Source organism: Toxorhynchites rutilus, chromosome 1 (assembly GCF_029784135.1).
Source record: "Toxorhynchites rutilus septentrionalis strain SRP chromosome 1, ASM2978413v1, whole genome shotgun sequence".
Lineage (NCBI taxonomy): Eukaryota > Metazoa > Arthropoda > Insecta > Diptera > Culicidae > Toxorhynchites > Toxorhynchites rutilus.
Genome location: NC_073744.1, coordinates 31,544,436 through 31,562,692, shown reverse-complemented (window position 1 = coordinate 31,562,692; position 18,257 = coordinate 31,544,436). Strand labels below are relative to the sequence as shown.

The 18,257-nt window shown below is 38.7% G+C and overlaps 1 protein-coding gene across 4 annotated transcripts in view; it reads left to right on the top strand.

Moving 5' to 3' along the window:
• The window catches only part of LOC129763156 (RNA-binding protein Pasilla), a 151,096-nt gene that overhangs the window by 38,537 nt on the left and 94,302 nt on the right, over positions 1 to 18,257 (top strand). For 3 of the 4 annotated variants that reach the window (XR_008740811.1, XM_055761960.1, XM_055761959.1), the window contains exon 2: positions 7,633 to 9,027. The exons of the other annotated variant lie outside the window; for it this stretch is intronic. Coding sequence is in view for 2 of the 3 variants with exons in the window: in XM_055761960.1 (XP_055617935.1) it covers positions 8,367 to 9,027 (661 nt within the window). In the remaining variant the exon portion in view is untranslated. The remainder of the gene's footprint in view (positions 1 to 7,632; positions 9,028 to 18,257) is intronic. 4 annotated transcript variants of the gene reach the window in all.

Below are 18,257 nucleotides of genomic sequence, written 5' to 3'. Positions count from 1 at the left end.
GTTTTATATTATATCATATTGTGCTCGATAATTTTGAGATGGACGTTCGCGGTTTGGGTACAGTTTTGCTATAGCATTTATTGCAATACATCGTAAGCAAAGCAGCACAATACTAGTTTATGCTGAAAATAATGAATAACGACTCAAACAAAATTAAAATTTCAAAATCAAAGTTTGATTTTCTATTGTGCTAAGTTATTTCTAACAAATATATCCCGACATATCCCGCCAATGTACAAAAGACTGAGTGAACTGCTCAAAAGAACTAGTTCACTTAAGTGAACGGTTGGTCACTGAACGGTTCATTAAAGTGAACCGTTTTGCCCACCTCTATATACGGTATAGAAAGTTTGGTACAGTATAGCAATAAAAAATAAAATTGCTGACAAAAGTAACACGTACTAATGTACGCTAGCAAGAATAAGTCATTTTAGGTAGGAAATTCGGTTTATAGTAATTCAAAGAATATGATAAAATTTACTTCTTCTTCTTTCTTTGTTTTTAAGAGGCTTTAAACTTTGCAGTTCATTCGCCTCTAAAAATTTACTTATAAAGTTATATGTATCGTAGAAGAAACACTTACTTTCTGCCATTCTGAACCAAGACGCATTGATGGTCTCATCGCATTAAGCTCCTCACTGAATTCCTCTCACTTTTCCTTCGCCGGGATTCTATTTGGACTGCCTCCACGAATACCTCGAGCAATGTTTACATTCGCGTTCATATGTTCAACGAGTCGTTCAAACTGGTGGTGATTGAAAACACTTACCTTGTGTAGACAATTCTGGCAGCACCGTAAAACAAATACTAATCAAAACAAACGAACATGTGTTGAAAATTGCATATATTTAAGCGTTTCTGAAATATTTCCTAAAGGAAAATATCAGGGACGCAAACCAAAACAAAATAATTCTTTGAAGACATGCAACAAGTGAACCAAACAACTCGAAAAGTTCTGACACTTGCATCGATAGCTATCACTCGCTCGGTGCTATCGAATTGCGCGATTTCCATAATAGTAAAATAGGACTAACGAGCAAAATTCTTATCGCCTCGAATTCTATAATAGGGCCCAATATCCTTTAGATTACAGCATACAGTTTATTAATTTAGTACCGCGAATAGAAATCCCCCAAAAGGGGACTGCCAAAATATTGTTTATAACCAGAATAGAATGTCCTCTGTACTAACGCGAAGCTTTGGTACGATCTGTCATTTAGGGTTATTTCAGTGTGCAATGTTGCCAGTTCATTTGAAGTGTGTGTACTATATTTATAATGTACCACAATCACGCACCATCTCAAGAAGCTACCTCTGTGATCAAATTTACAGCCACAAAAACTTTACAAATCTCAAAGAACAACTGCCAGTCGATAAAAAGACAGAAGAAGAGAACTCGCGACGGGAACTGTGGTCCATTTCTAGAAATGCACGATTTGATTATTCGTTGTCATGGATGCATTATTTCGGATACTGTAACTTCGTATGATTCATGAACATTATGTGTTTTATTGAGCAATTTTCGGTACATTTTTGACAGAATGTGAAAAAAAATTGTGAAGGGTTGTATCTAGGACACGACCGCATATTTTTGACGTAGAACTACGCAATTACATTATGCAATCCACTTGTTTAACACTTCGAATATTATTTTAGAATGAATTTTAGAAATCGAAATTTTTGTAATAGAATGTTCTTCGTTACAAATAAATTAGATGAATGTCCTTTTACGTTTGATATGATGCCTACGACTACCAAAATATGTGAACAGAAGAATTGTCAAACGATCATTGTATTTTACATTTCCCTCTGAAATTCTTGCACATCTTATGTTTACGTAGTTCACGAACCGCGAAAGATCGTTCACCTCTAGTATCTTAAATGACGATTTTCCCAGGCTTCTCAGTTTAAAAGTACGTTTTAGGGAAACATATTCCGGTCTGCACAACGACAAACGAGTACAAAAGTACTCAACGCTAAAAAATACTCCCGACTTGCATGAATTTGCAAAGCGGATTTCCCCACGCACATTGATTTTGAAGTCCGTGTTAGGGAAACACAGCTCGGTGGGAACAAAAATACCCCCAACTTGCGTGTATATATATATATATATATATATATATATATATATATATATATATATATATATATATATATATATATATATATATATTTTATCTGTATTATAGTGACTTTCAACTCATTTGGCTGGTTCGTCACTTTTACTTCCATTTTTGGAAGAATGTCGGGAGTGAGAATTGAACTCGTGGCCTTTAGCGTGAGAGGCATGGATGTTACCACTACGCCAGATCGGCTCCTTTGCGTGTATATTTGCAAAGCGGATTTCCACAGGTACATCGATTTTGAAGTCTGTATTGGGAAAATAAAAACTTGGCAGTTAGGGCGTTTAGATAACGCTCGACATTTTACAGTTACTCAATTGTTCATCTAATGAAAAAAACATTTTATTAATTGTGATAGACACGTAGAAATATTTCCTATCAATTGATGCAAACATCTTTCCGATCTGTTAAGAAATGTTCGAGTTATAAGCATTCGAAATACGGGTTAGCACACAAATCGGCAGAACAAATGTATGGGAAATAGGAAATTCTTCCAGTTTTCATGAATTTAAACCGTTTAGAGATTAACGAATTGTAATGTATAGCATATCAAACAAAGCTTAGAGAATTTCCGATTCGATTGGTATGCAAATCATGAGAATTCGTTCACAGTGAAAATAGTAATTAACGTTAACTTTATTTCATAAAAACGTGACCTGTTTTCTGATTTGGCACCCTTCCTGAAAGACGTAGTTCTACGTCAAAATTCTCGGTCTTGGCTCTTTGGGCATTCATTTTCCTGATGTTTGTGTTATGTGTTCGTACTCATGCACCCACATCTTCAGCAATTCAGTGAATTAGAGATCTGGCGGTTCTAAACCAGTGTACAACTCTTCTTCCGGCTTTTTGATGCTGAATTTGCAAAATATGTGACAAACTTCGATGGAGAGGTAATGCGGAAAACTTTCTGTTTCTGCTGTAATAACCGTATAAAACAACCGATATTTCTTTTAATTTAGTTCTATTTCCAAGCTTCTCTGCCCGCGCAAACCTGATCATTACATTTAGAAAGTGATACTATGGTTGTAAAAACCACGTAGGTGACATCCAAATTGAACCCCTATTGAACTGACAGAAGCCAACATATCGATTTTTTTTTGTTTTGCCTTGAATTGAGTTCCCCACTGACAGTTCTGCTTGAGATTCTTCTAACGATCTTATCATTAATCATAGCACCCAGCTGGTCAAAACATTTTCTTAAGGAACTAGCTGAAATGGAACACTTACAAATCGAAGGTGTAAAGCCTAGCTTATACGGTGCGAGTAAGCATACGAGTCGGTTACTGCACTGCAGCTACTCACACCGTGTGAACATATCATGCCAGTTAGTGTCATGTGGGATCCGGTGTGCAAGCTACTTCAAAGTTTTTTGATTTTACTCACACTCGCATCCCCCAAAACTTCAAAAACAGCATTTAGCGTTCGAATCAGGAATGCCAAATGTGAAGAAATGTCTCCATTTTGAAGATATTCAAAAATATGCGAAGCTATGAACAGACTTGAAAATTATTGCAAAAACAAATAAAACTCTCATATTTTCTAAACAAAATCGTTGTTATTTTGTTTTGCGCGCTGGCGTCACACGCTTTCTTTTTAAGATAGTATTTTTGGAAAATCTATAATATAAAATCATTATCAGATACAATCTTCAATCAAAATTCACTCACTACTTGCAAAAAAAAGTATTATCTCAAGAAACAGAATACATATTCGATTTGAAAAAGTCCATTTTCATTCACTATTTTAATTTTTGACGCGTATTTATTCCACCTGTAAATCTACTATCATTTTCATTTAAAAAATTGGTACACGAAGCTGCTGTCAAGGCGAAATGAAATTTGAAAAAATCTTCTAGACTACCATTTATAGCATTACATACCTTCAGAATTATCTTAGTTATGGATGCTTTCGAGATTCTAAAAAAGATTGACAGTAATCTGAACGAAAAAGAATGGCACATCAATGCCATTTCTTATTTCACTCTTGCAGGTATAGCATGTGTTTTTAGCGTTGTATTTTTGGAGCAATTAAATCCAGCAGTGTATCCACCTGTTCAGGTGTTATTCTCAACACTGCTCTGTACTCTCGGGTATCATCATCGTAGAGTTCCTTCAATATTGTATTGGTTACTCCTTTTTTTTGCATCCAATTTCTGGCCCAAATCCTTTTTTATGTTTGCCTTTTTCGGATAGTACCTTCAGTTCGAAGAAATTCAACACAAAGTATTTTCATACACGGTCAGTGTGTATTTCGCGATAAAATTATGTAATGATAAATTCAACTGAAAACCTGAGACGAAAACTGCCAATACAGAAGTCGATTCGGATCAATAATCTGACAAATTCGGACCTGAATGCTGTTTCTGACTGTTTGATGGACATTTGAAAAATCGCCTGGCATCCCTGGTAAACTAGTGTTGTAGTTTCTAGTTTCTCGCCAGCAGCTCACACTGTGTGAATGGACAAGGCGAGTCAACCAATTGTCAAGCGAGTTCACCGGGTCAGTAGCTGCTCACTGTCAAGTCAGTTCAAGCAACGTATAAATGGGCCTTAACAGACGTGGAATAACACAGAGTACACTCGGGGAATTAATAAACTATCTGGCCTATAATTCTAGTACAGTTTCGAACTTTTCAATCGAAAAACGAATACGTCATTCTCTGAACATATTGTTTAAACGCAGAAATTAATGATTTTTTCCAATCGTCCCGTTGCCATAGAAATCTCAAAACTAATAAGTTCTGATGAGTTCTGAGCAAAAAGCATCAGAAGGCTTAGAGGAAATAGAAAAAAAAAACTAATGTAGTTTCTTCTGGGCTTGCATCAATGAATACATTCAAACCAGCAAACGTTGAGCAATAGCCAGGCAGCAGTACTATATTCGCATACAAAACATTGAACAGCTGCTATGCTGTGCTTCATATGCTCATATAAGATCGATTTGATGCAAAAGAAAACGAAATACGGAAATTTGCAAATGCTACAACTTCTGCTTTTAATAAGCATTACTTGTGCTTACATATGATGCCATAGAAACAGTTGTTTTGCTTCTGTTTTTTTTAAAGATGCATGTCAACGATCCAGGTTCATTGTCATTCCATTGTCAATTCAATGCATCCAGGTTTGCAATGTCCGATCCTGTACGAAACGTTTCCAGTAAATCAACACAATTATCGGGCTTTCGAAGCGTTTTTCTTTGCTTTTCAAGATTATCAATTACTCCTTCAGAAGTCTTCATCCAGAGGAGTTCTTCCACCTTCCTTTAATTGAGGATCATACTATCGTATTGAGAACATGAGTTGTTGGCAAATATAGCCAGTTCCAAAGAGACACCCTTCAAAGTGTGCGCAACAAATTTTTCGACAATCGGCCGCAGATCCTCGGCTGAAAGTCGGTCCCATTTCTGCCTCGGATATCGCTGCAGCTCCTCCAAATTTTGATGCGTTTCGCCCTGGTCCTGACCTCCAAAATTTACCCGACCCTGTAGTCCATTGGGCTAAGTTCCGGTTAGTAGGGTGAGAATTCTGCAAATATGATGAAATATGTCGTTTTGAGTCGCCTTGTGAGTCACTTTCGAGAGCGTCATAGAAGATTAATTTTACTGGAGTTTACAGGACTTTCTATTAAGCTTCCATTTTGACGATTGTTGCTCCGATAGACATGAGGGGTGCCGTATTTTTGTTCCAACCGAATATTTCCAACGAATAATTGTAACGTATTTATGAAGATTCACAATAACCATATATGGGCAGCACTGCCACAAGGCCGCTATTTATCATTGACACACATGGCCGCCATGCCACTCGCGTTTATCTTGTATCTGGATTATAAGAGAACCCTTCCACCAGAACCTTTCCCATCCCAAAGCCCACCAGATGCATCGGCGTGTTAGATAGATCGTTTTCGTCGCATTTTGATTATTTCGAAAGCGATAAATGACTTCCGCTCAAATTCAGAACACACATTGTTCCAAGCTTAGCGCAGCGTAACGCGCTCATTCGGCCATATTTCCGAAAGTGTGTTTGAGCTGCTGCGTCTCTGTTCCTTCGTTGGAAACTGGTTCCATCAATTATCGTTACCGCCTCCTCCGTCCGCCCTGTTTACCAACGTTGTTTTGGACATTTATGACCGAAAAGTCAAATTTTATCCAAGTCCTGATCCGCAACCTCTCGCGATCGGTGTGCTCTCGCTTTATTTGAATATTCAAATGAGCTTTGTGATGATGAAACCAGTATGGCACTGCTGTGTGCTGCGTGGCGTGTCTCTTCTTCACACGGGGGCTTACTTTGCCACCACCAAGACGGCGATCGGTGTAATCTCTTCCTCGTTTAGTTCCATTCGAGGTTTCTCCCTCGAATCTCTCAAGTCTGTGAGAAATATAAACAGATATTGCCTACCTCGCTTGAACTGTCTTGACATGGAATGTCCACTCTCTGAAAACAAGTCCCGAACGGGGACACGTTCGATTATGCGAAGCTCGCTGAAAGTTGGAAATTCTCAAACTTGTCCAGAATAATAGAAACAAACAAGCATGGTCTAGTTTGCGACGAGTCGGTTCATCCAGAGGATTTCCAGCTACTCAAATACCTTATGGCTTCTTCTACCCGTCAGCGGGGAAATCACCATCTGTAAACTCTATCGTAATCAATCCGCATCAGTACAAATTGGTGACAAACATTTTTATTACCCCGCATATACACGATTGTGTGTCGATTGTCCTGAAGTCAACTGGCTTGCTCAACGCGCGAAAGCGCCCAAACACCCCACGCTAACACTCTCCCCACAGTCCGGCCCGATTCGCCTTGAACTCGGGTAGAACTTCTGAACAAACAACACACAAACGAAGCGGCGCTACAACAATGACAAGCATTCGATTCACCACTTAAAACGTCAGCGGTAGCGCGAGTAGGCTGCTCTCTCTCTCTCGCTCTCAGTCACTCTCTGCCTCCCTTTCTCATCATCTCTTTGGCGTATTTTGCAATCCCATATGTGCGTGACAAATGCTGTTGTTTTGTCGTGTTTGAGTTTTCGTTTTTCTCGCCGTCATCTCGGTCTTGGTTTCAGTTGCTTCGCGTGACTATTACTACATTCGTCATCTGGTTTTTTGAGTTCGGAAGATTGTGTTCTAATTTTTTTCTGTTTCGTCCATCAGTCGTTCTAATTTGTTATTATTGCTGTTGATCATTCTTTTTTTTATTTTCTCGTCTGGATTTCGCTTATCTCATAGACGAAACAAACTGTGGTGAAAAACAAGCACCCAAAGCACGGCTTACTGAGACGATAATACAAAAAAAAACTGACACATATTCGTCCCGTTGCGCAAGTGTTGCCATATCGAGCCAAGCCAGCGATACGCACGTATCTGTCACGACACCATTCTCCGCTCCAATTTCTAAATAATAACAAAACCAAAACAACAGCCAATCCCGGAACTCGAACCGTCTAATTAATGTGTTTTTTCTTCTATCAACTCTTCTCTCCCTTCTACCTCTTCTTTTTCGGCATTTTAGGATAAGAAACAAAATATTAGCCTAGAACATAAACCACAAAACAAGAAAATCTGAAAAGAAAACAGTAACATGGTTTAAAAAGGCAACGCAACTTCCCCTCAAAAATAACTAAATAAATGCGGAAGCGTGCGTTCCAAAGTCACGATATATACCACAATCCAGTTTAATCATTCCGAAATATTGCTCGAGGTTCTAAGTTTTAGGAAGCAAATGGTGACAGTGTGTGAGTGGGTCAATTTTTCAACCACTATCATTACTTCCACAACAAGTACTAATTCTGTAAAGACGACAACGACAATACAGCGTTGCACGGATAACAACAACAACAACACGACAAACGGAACGTCAAAACCATCTGTCATCGGGTTAATCGTCGCCTTGTAAATAACCGGATACAATTATTAACTAGCATCATTAGATACGTCGGATACGTCCAGTAATCACCTAGCATTCAACGTTCGTTCCAATTCGCCAATTGCCATAACCGCGCAGCGAAAGCACGGGAAAATTTGTTGAATGTCACTCAGTAGTACCGTACCGGTTTGTTGAGGCATAAGCCACAAAAAACGCAAATCAAAAATAAGTGCAATTACAGTGTGTTTCATGAGAATAATCAAAACCCAAACATAAAGTTCTTCAGAAAGCATAACACGTGCTCCATTCACGATCGTTCTTACTATCATTCTGCGTCATCCGTGCACGTGTAAAAGGCCGTTCTACACAAAGGATTTCCAATGTTAAATAGCCAACAATCACCAGCAGCCTCACAGCAGCAGCAGCAGCAACAGCAGCAGACGCCAAACAATCGTTCACCGGATCAGAACAGTAGCAGCCACAGCTATTTCATTTTCGATGACCTGAGTTCGGCTCTGGCAGCCGAGCGAAACAACAACTCCGCTTCGAAAAGTAGCGCCCAAAATCTGGTCCTGGCGGCCGCCAGCAATAATGATAGCATCATTGCCAAGATTAACCAGATCAACAGTACGCATCATAGCGCAAGCACAGGAGTTAACCGTGTTGGAAAAACCGGAACCGGGACTGGGCTATCCTCACCGTCGTCAACTATCGGTGGTGCCTCATCGCAAACCTCTGTCTCGTCCGTGTCGTCGTCCAGTGGTACCGGTGGAGTCATGTCCCAGCAACAACAGGCCCAACATCACCAAATTATGTCTGCTCTGGCCCAGCAGAAATCCCCATTCAGCCAACGCTACCCATATGGCAACACTGCCGGCAGCAACAGCGGTGGCACCAGCACCGTCACCAGTGCTGCCAGTCAAGCATTCCAGCACCAACAGAGTTCATTCTCGCAGTTTGGACCATTCGGTCAATCTCCAGCCGCCACACTGCTCCAGCAAACGCAGCAATCATCCTCCCTCCACCAGAAAACCGGTTTCGGTGAGTTGTCACTCTCAAAAAAAAACACCAAAATCAAAAAACAATACTCTTCTACCTCTAAAAACAACACCGCATGCTTTGTTCGTGTACGTTTGTGTTTTCGCTGCGTGTTCTCACCAAAAAAAAAGTTCGTTGCCTGCGCCAATTGCTTACTCACCACAGCCACGTCGAGCCGTTATCATCGCGTCATTCCATCGCTGGACATCAAACAAATATGCAACCAATATCATCAAATCACATTAATCACCTACTTTCCGCCTGAAATCACACCTTCAGCCGATATTAAAACAATACGTCAGTAGGCCTTGAAAATTTATATTCATCACCACAACCACCACTATCACAAACCCACCACCACTGTCGCCATTTGTTGCCACAATCATAAAATACTTTCCGATATAATTTTTTCCTTCAGTTACGAGTTTATGTATCATCTTACCTATTGTCACAGCGAGAGCGATATCCACCATTCACCGCAGAAAAAAACGCAGCAAAATTTTTGCTCAAAACAACTTATTCATCTCATCACAATCATCAACTAGTAGCAGTCTCATTTCATCTCTCTCTCTAGAACTCCCCGTATAATATGATGGGTTCACAATATCTCTGTTCTCTCTCATCCTCTCTCTTCAAAATGTGTCTGTCTCACACTGTCCCTTCATAGTTGAACAGTGCATATCAGTGTCTTAGAATATCAACAAATATTCACGAGAAACGAATACGATTTTGTTCCAGTGTAAATGACTTTCTTTCAGCTTGAAACACACTGCCCTCATTATATTGATGACAATAACAAACGAGTTCATTTTGTTCATATCGCTGTTGCATGAGCGAATTTGCTATAATGAATGAATGCGACATTGAGTGGGGTTTATAACTTCGCTGTTATTTATACTTTGGGTATCAAAAGCATCAAATTGATATTCATCACATCCGAAACGATATTCGTTCTGGCAGTGAATTTAAGTTCAAAATAAATTTTATTTGGCGAGACGGTAGCAACGGCATATGCAGAATGGATACAACGAGTGGTTTTAGCTACCGTCAAGTCATTTGCGACATCGGGAATTTCATAAGGTATTTCCGATTACGGCATCCGACAACTACAAAACCCAACCCCACAGCAGCCTCAGGTTAGAAATTAACAACAGCTGATATTCATTTGGCTGAAATGAAATTCAGTTCTGACGTTTCCGATAATCAAGATGAAAATGACACTGGGTGGAAAAAATAAACATCAAAACATATTGAAGGACAAAAGTTCATTTGCTCATATTCAATGGTTGCCTGGATCTGTCATTTTAATTTTCGTTTGGAATATATAGGTTTTCGATGCAACCTAGCCCGAAAATCTATGCATTTGATCTTAGCGAAGATGATTTTTTCCAACACTGGTGCATATGCTGTCACACCATCACCATATGCTCACCGCCGCTCCGAGTCATCGATGCTTTCCATAAAATCTAGCGTTCCTAACCATAGTGTCATTGGAAGTGAATGAGCGAGATAAACAATAGACGGAGAGAGGGAGGGAAACGCGCTCAACTCGAAAAAATATTTTGTTATATAAAAGGTTCTCATCGTCTGGATGTTCGAGGAAACACGAAGGTCGACACAGAAGTCGACAGTCGACAGCTTGTAATCGAATCGCCAGCTGAACCGGAAAATCTCTTTTCTTTTATTCAACCATGTATTTTAGCCTGTTTAAAATGCGATATCGAGAATACGCCTATATAACAAATTTCTGACCTTAGAGCCCATGCCTCAGCGATGGAAGCTTTCAAAGAATTGACACTTGGACACTTTCGAAGAATTGAGGGTTCAAGACTAAACTGGTTTTCAATCATCCTTGAGGACGCTACACATTCTTCTTGACCGATTGCATCACTTTTACCTTGTGTGCGGACCTTGGTTGTCCACTTCCCAGTTTCCGGGACATGGTCTATCAAGAAAACTTTTTAATTTCTTTGAAGATTTTTTTACATTCAAGGCGTGTTACTTGGCATAGAAATCTCAACTAAGTACTTATGAAAAAATGACGCAAGTAATACAACGTTGAGACGGCAAAATTTCCTCTGGGAACGTTAAAGCCATTCAGGAAGAAGAATGGCACATATGGTACTATATTCATATCTATCAATGTCTACATTTATTTTTGGGCTCTATTTTGTGCTTCGAGTCGGGCAACTTGACCCGACTCCATTCACTCTCGGATCGAGCGAAAACGCGCATTACAAAATATTTTTTTAATTTGTTTGTATTGCGCTCGAAGTGAATTTTTCTACAACTATCCTGTCTGAATTGAAATCGGAGGTTTTCGTTCAAACGCGTAGTAGACAATCCGAAGGTCGTTCGACACGACATACAAAATTGGGCTCATGAACATTACGGCAGATATTGAGATATATGAAATAATGTTTATTTCGTTCCAACTATCTCAATTGCAACCTGAAATCAAAAACTTCAATTGAAATTTGGAATCTTAACCTCTAATCTAAAATTTAGATCTAGATACCGCAAAAATATTCCATATTTGATTCCTTCATCAAACACTTTTCATGATTCAGATTCATGATTTGGAGTTCATACTTAAAATCCAGTTTCGAATTCCAAATTCAGATCACAGATTCAGACTTCGGAAGTAAATTTATGACTCTCCAATTTGGGACCCAAATAATTCTCTATCAGATTAGAAGGCCAGAAGACAATTTCAAAATGTTCAATGTTTGAACGAAAATTTTTACAAAATGTTATTTTATTACCTAAAACACGGTAGTTCGTACTTCTCTATTAACCATTCAACTATTCAATTTCTGTTATTTCTACAAAAACTCACTATTGGGCCTGATTCCCGAATACACTTCACGGTGGAAACGAAATGAAATGTATCCGCGATGACAACGGTACGGTGTCGACATCTGGATACGAAATTAGTTTCCCACTAAAACTTATCATTATAATGTCAAATTATGTTCAGATGAAATTTTTGTATGAGATTATTATACCACATGAAGAGAACAAAGTTTTCCATTCACATTGAACACCAGTTGGATACGAAGAAGTTCATGAATGATTTTTTTATTTTATTAGTGCTCACTCTGCCTGAAAACTCATTATTATCGTCGACACTTCACTAACACATAAAACGTAGTTCAATTTCGTTTCCATCGTGTAGTATATTCGAGAATCAGGCCCCATTATAATATAAAATCATCATCAGACGCAGTTTCCGTTCAATATTTTTTCACAGTTTGCGTGTTCATTGCAACCTGAAAATCCATTATCATTATCAGCCTCACAAGTTGAAAGACGAATTGGCGATCTAACGCAAAACGTAAAGGATCGGTAAGACATCTGGATTTTGATTTTGAACTAAGATTATGATGATAATGGGCCTGATCACGAACGTCACTTCACGGTGAAAACGAAATGAAGTGCATACAAATTGCATACAATTAATTTCGTTTTCACCGTGAAGTGACGTGACGTGACGTGAAAGGCCCAATGTAACCTGAAACTCGAAAACAAATCACGTACATTTTTCTTCTGGACTTTTCAAGGTAGTTCTCACATGCAGGAACCATGCGTTTTTCAACTTGTTTTTGATTGTGCTCTCGAATTTCCTTTTTTTTATTCAACCATTGTCAATATTTATACAGTACTGAAGGCGGTAAGAAAATAACATGTTATATATAAAATTGCACAGAACTAAATTTCTTCCAAACCCATCGCAATCAAATGATCTTTTATGATTATAACATTGTAATTTATGGAAAGAACTACAAACCTTCCATAAAGTCACATTGCAAAATTTAAAACCATCATCACTTTCACCGTAGCGCCGCCTAGGTGTAGATTTGTACGATAGATCGCTAATTGACGAATTTACGCAAAGCTGAATCAGCTCATGCGACATCTACATTAGAGGTCAGAACCACAAAAGTGAGGGTGTATGTTTATTTTACGCACTGAAAAGCAAGACTCAGTGGTGATTATTTATTTTATTTCAATTTAGATTCATTACAGCCATTGAATGTCGTCAGTATATGGTAAGAAAGTTGGAGTTTTGTATATTTACGATGGTTTCAACACGCGATTTGACCAAAGTCATAGATAATCTTCGAAAATTTTATGTTTGATAATGCATATCGGTTATTGATACTGTGGATAATTGCGATGAAATCGATTTCATATCAAATTGGCTGATATCATTGATTATGTAGGGGCCGATACGAGAGGGATTTGCAGTATTTTTAGCGCAAAACACCCTATTCATCGTTTACTTAGTCGAAAAAAAATAAAGTTACAATACTTATAACAAGCCATTCCTCGTAATACACATAGCACATTGTAAAATGATGATTTTCTAACCTTTTCAGCGTGAAAATAATACATGAAACCGGGAAATTTGAAGATAAATTCTGATTTTTCTAGAAAATTTGAAAGAATTTCATACCAAAAAAAACAAAACATCCTCATTTTACTAGCTGCGCCATCTGGTTGTAAATCCAACGTAAATTCGTCAATAGACAACGCTGCCAACGCAACGATTGTCAAGCGCAAGGGAACTAACTGAAACGGAACACACGAAAATCGGAAATGAAACAGACATTGGCAAAATGGATTACAATAGGGGAAGAAATACAAATGTTTTCGAGTACGTGATTCTGCCGTCAAACCCTGACTATCGATGCGGTTGAAAGCAGTTTTACTTCAACTTCGGGACGAATCTTGACTGTTTTCATGATTAAAAAGTCATCCTCATGTCTCTTCACTAGTCGAACGTTCAAAAATTTGTTTCCTTATACTGTGGATGGGGCATAGTCTACTTTTTGCAAGTTGACGTTTCGAAAAATTAAGATTTTCATTGCGTTTATGCTAAATTGTCGCGCTTTTTTCCCATTTGTCGTGATATTGAACGCCGCACCCAGTGTTTTAAAGTCGATCATAGCCTTTCAAATGAAGAGGATCTGGCGTATGATATGTGACGAACCAGTCAAAAAGGCATTGTTGAAAAACATACGTGGAGCACATCTAGGATCTTCTTCTTCTGGTGGGAAAAGCTAAATTCCTTTTCGCAATCCAATATTTTTATAAAATTCGCTGTTCTTCTCAGTGTTTAGCTGGGTGACAAAATCACCCATTGAAACCACACCGAAGGGGCGGAACAAATGCCCATAACGCGCCGAGACAAGTCTCCAGCGGTTAGATGATGTCTAGCATCAAGCTGCCAGAATTTTTCTTAGGCAATCAAACGAAGTCCATCCTATGGAATCATCAAGTCCTCATCCTACCATCGAAACGATTGAGGGAGAAGCGTATAAAATGCCCATATCGCAACAAAACAGTCTGCTTGCATTTCTTGTAGATCAGAATATCAATGTAAAACATAAAAGCAATCCCGATGGTTAATGTCAGCATCCAACTATTCCAGTTTCACAGTAGTAACGTGCGTTATTTGAAAGAATTATAATAAAATTTTTATAAAATTATAAATAAATAATTTGAAAAAAAACTTCAATAGCGATTTTCGTATGGTATTTTCTGGCACATTTGTTGAACAGCAACTGAAGTAAAAATTGGTAAGCTCATCAACGAGCTCACAAATTTTATAGAGCACAATCAAGACATATTCATTTTCTCGCAGGGGGTGCATATCATATCTTTCTCCCTCACATAGGTTTTTTTTGTGTCTGTAGGGTAGGAGATATCGATTTATTCATCTTTCATTCCAAACTCCAAATGAATACGACGAACTTGTCAACTACATCTACATCCCCACCCTTGGAACACGACGTTTCAGAAGGAAGATGGGGGAGGATAGTAGCTCCATTTTATTAATTAGATCGACCCAAACAAAAGTGAAACTTTTTCTATTGTCGTCCGCACAAATATCAGTTGAACGATTGGAATAGGGGGGTGGGGTCCAACGTAGGAGTGAAGATAAATAAAAATCGCTGAACGAGATCACACCCATTCGTGTTCGAATCTGTTTATGCTGTGGATTACCTTCCCCAGCGCTTTATCCGTTTTGTGGACTGTTTTTTTCTTCTCTTGTTCGGACAATAAAAACAGCTCACACGCAAAAATGCAAATGCGTTTGTGTCACTTGGACGGCCAGCGAAAGGTTAAGCAGCCGCCGCAGCAGCTGCTTTTTCTCATATCATTTGCATCGTTCCATTTTCATTTGCTGTGTTTACGTAACGCGCGCTACGCGCACAGAGTCGATCCTGTTTTTGGCTTCGAATGGACACAACAGATTCAGCTATTCTCAACACTTTTGATAATAAATTTAGACTCGCCGTTGGCCATGGCCCACTTCCGTGATTCTGTTTCTTTGATTATTTCACGCACTTGATAGTGTTTATTCTTATACCGCGGAAGAAGATCGCATTCTCATTTCAACGGATCAATTATATTCAATCCATTTTTATTGTCTAGACTAGGGGATTTCAGATTTGTTCAATGGCAGAGCACTTTTTATAGCAAAAACATTTGACAGAGCACCTGCATTTTAATCAATAAAACAAATTGACATCACCCAACTGGGAACAACTCTATTTAGGTTGCGCATCGCAATCACACGACATCTGACCACAAGATAATATTAGGCTGTCAAAAAAGTCCTGCGGTATTTCCGCGAGGTGTCATTGTAAGCGCGTAGTTCTAGTTGTATTCATTGTATCGAGTCATACTATAGCTTGTTGGAAAGGTATTTTTGCGCGCTATAATATAGTCCTTGACAGTGTTTTGTTTGGTTAAGTCGTTCGTGAGTTATAGTGTCGCAAATATGGAGCAAAATAAAGAGAAAATCCGACATATTTTACAGTACTACTATGACAAAGGCAAAAATGCATCTCAAGCTGCCAATAAAATTTGTGCAGTTTATGGACCCAATACAGTTTCCATTTCCACCGCACAACGATGATTTCAACGTTTTCGTTCTGGTGTAGAGGTCGTCGAAGATGCGCCATGCTCCGGAAGGCCTGTCGTCGAAAATTGCGACAAAATCGCTGAATTAGCCGAGAAAGACCGGCATAGTAGCAGCCGTAGCATCGGCCAAAAGCTGGGGATAAGTCATCAAACCGTTATTAACCATTTGAAGAAGCTTGGATTCACAAAGAAGCTCGATGTATGGGCGCCACACACGTTGACGCAAAAAAACATCTTTGACCGTATCGACGCATGTGAATCGCTGCTGAATCGCAACAAAATCGACCCGTTTCTGAAGCGGATGGTGACTGGCGATGAAAAGTGGGTCACTTACGACAACGTGAAGCGCAAACGGTCGTGGTCGAAGCCCGCTGAAGCGGCTCAGACGGTGGCCAAGCCCTCATTAACGGCCAGGAAGGTTCTGCTGTGTGTTTGGTAGGATTGTCAAGGAATAATCTATTATGAGCTGCTTCCCTATGGCCAAACGCTCAATTCGGACCTGTACTGCCAACAACTGGACCGCTTGAAGGTAGCACTCATGAAGAAGAGGCCATCTTTGATAAACAGAGGCCGCATTGTCTTCCATCAGGACAACGCCAGGCCACACACTTCTTTAGTGACGCGCCAGAAGCTCCGGGAGCTCGGATGGGAGGTTCTTTTGCATCCGCCGTATAGTCCGGACTTTACACCAAGTGACTACCACCTGTTTTTGTCCATGGCGAACGAGCTAGGTAGTCAGAAGTTAGCCACAAAAGAGGCCTGTGAAAATTGGCTATCCGAGTTTTTTGCCAATAAGGAAGCGAGCTTCTATAACAGGGGTATTATGAAGTTGGCATCTCGTTGGGAACAAGTCATCGAACAAAACGGCGCATATTTGACTTAAAACAGATGATTGTAACTAATTTTATGAACAAATGAAAATTCAAAAAAAATACCGCAGGACTTTTTTGACAGCCTAATATATAACTTCGCGGAGCATGAATTTCCCGCGGAGCACCATTTGACTACCCCTGGTCTAGACCATTGACAATTCTCCGGCCTAGTCGATCGATCGTAAAAACTCTTGAAGTTACCACATTATTATTGTTTGTTCATGATAACATTCCTGAATAATAAAAATTAATACCAAAGAACGACAATTTTCTCAGTCTTTCAATAGTAAATATTTACCTCAGAAGCCATTCTGCTCTAATACAGGGGTTCTCAAAGTGGTCGATGGGGTCGATGTTGGTTTCCCAGGAGTTGACATAAACGAAAACTGATTTTGATGGTCGGCCAGGTCTAAAAATTAATTAACACAAGTTCTTATTTGAAACTTCCAGGATACAGTATAAGTTGTATTACTCAAACCAATTTGTTATAGAAATTACTACAATTTTAGTAGAAAGTATTATTGTTGTAATTGTAATTTGTAATTGGTAAATATAACTTATTTTGTAGATTATATTATCTTACTAGCTGACCCGGCAAATGTGTTCTGCCATATAATAATTTCTAGAGAATATTTTGTGTGTTATATAAAACATAACTAATGTATTGTAAGCGTGTTTGAATGTTTTAACGATCTATAAAATTATTCGAATGTGATCGATAAAAAGAACGAATGAAACGATTTCAACCGAAGTTTATATGATGTTCCTTGATGCAATGTATTTCATAAACGCACTGTCGATGGAGGTGAGATTGGGTCAAAAACGGAGAAAAACAGATGAATTATTAAACAAAAACTATTTGTACTACAGTTGATTATGATACATTGAAAGTAGTGAGGATATGTTCCTTGATGAACAGTTCACAGCTTTCGAAAATATTCGCAATATTTGTCAAAATATTACTAATAGTAGCTTTCTCCATTTTTGACCCAATCTCACCCTCATGACCTATTCTCATCCCCATCGACGATAACGTTTGATCCCTTAAAAGATAAATGTAAAAAGAAAAAAATATATATATATTTTTGTAGTAAAGTATAAAAATGAATTAAAAGAAATCAATATACATTTCGTTCAAATGCTGTTGGAGGGAAATACTCGCTTCTTATTTTCAATATGGACAGCTAAATTTATAACTGCTGGGTCTCGTTCATGAATTGGGAAACCAACGATACGCCAGACAACTGTAATGGAGTCGATGTACCGTTCCTACTTGGAATCGCATTACTTCGTCGTTGTCATTCAAGATTTTCCCCCTAATTACAGAGAATATGTTGCTTGTTCACATGGAACACGTATTTGATATTTAGAATCAATTTTTTCATAAAAAAAATTGTTTGAAAAGCGTGTTTATTCCTTTCGAAT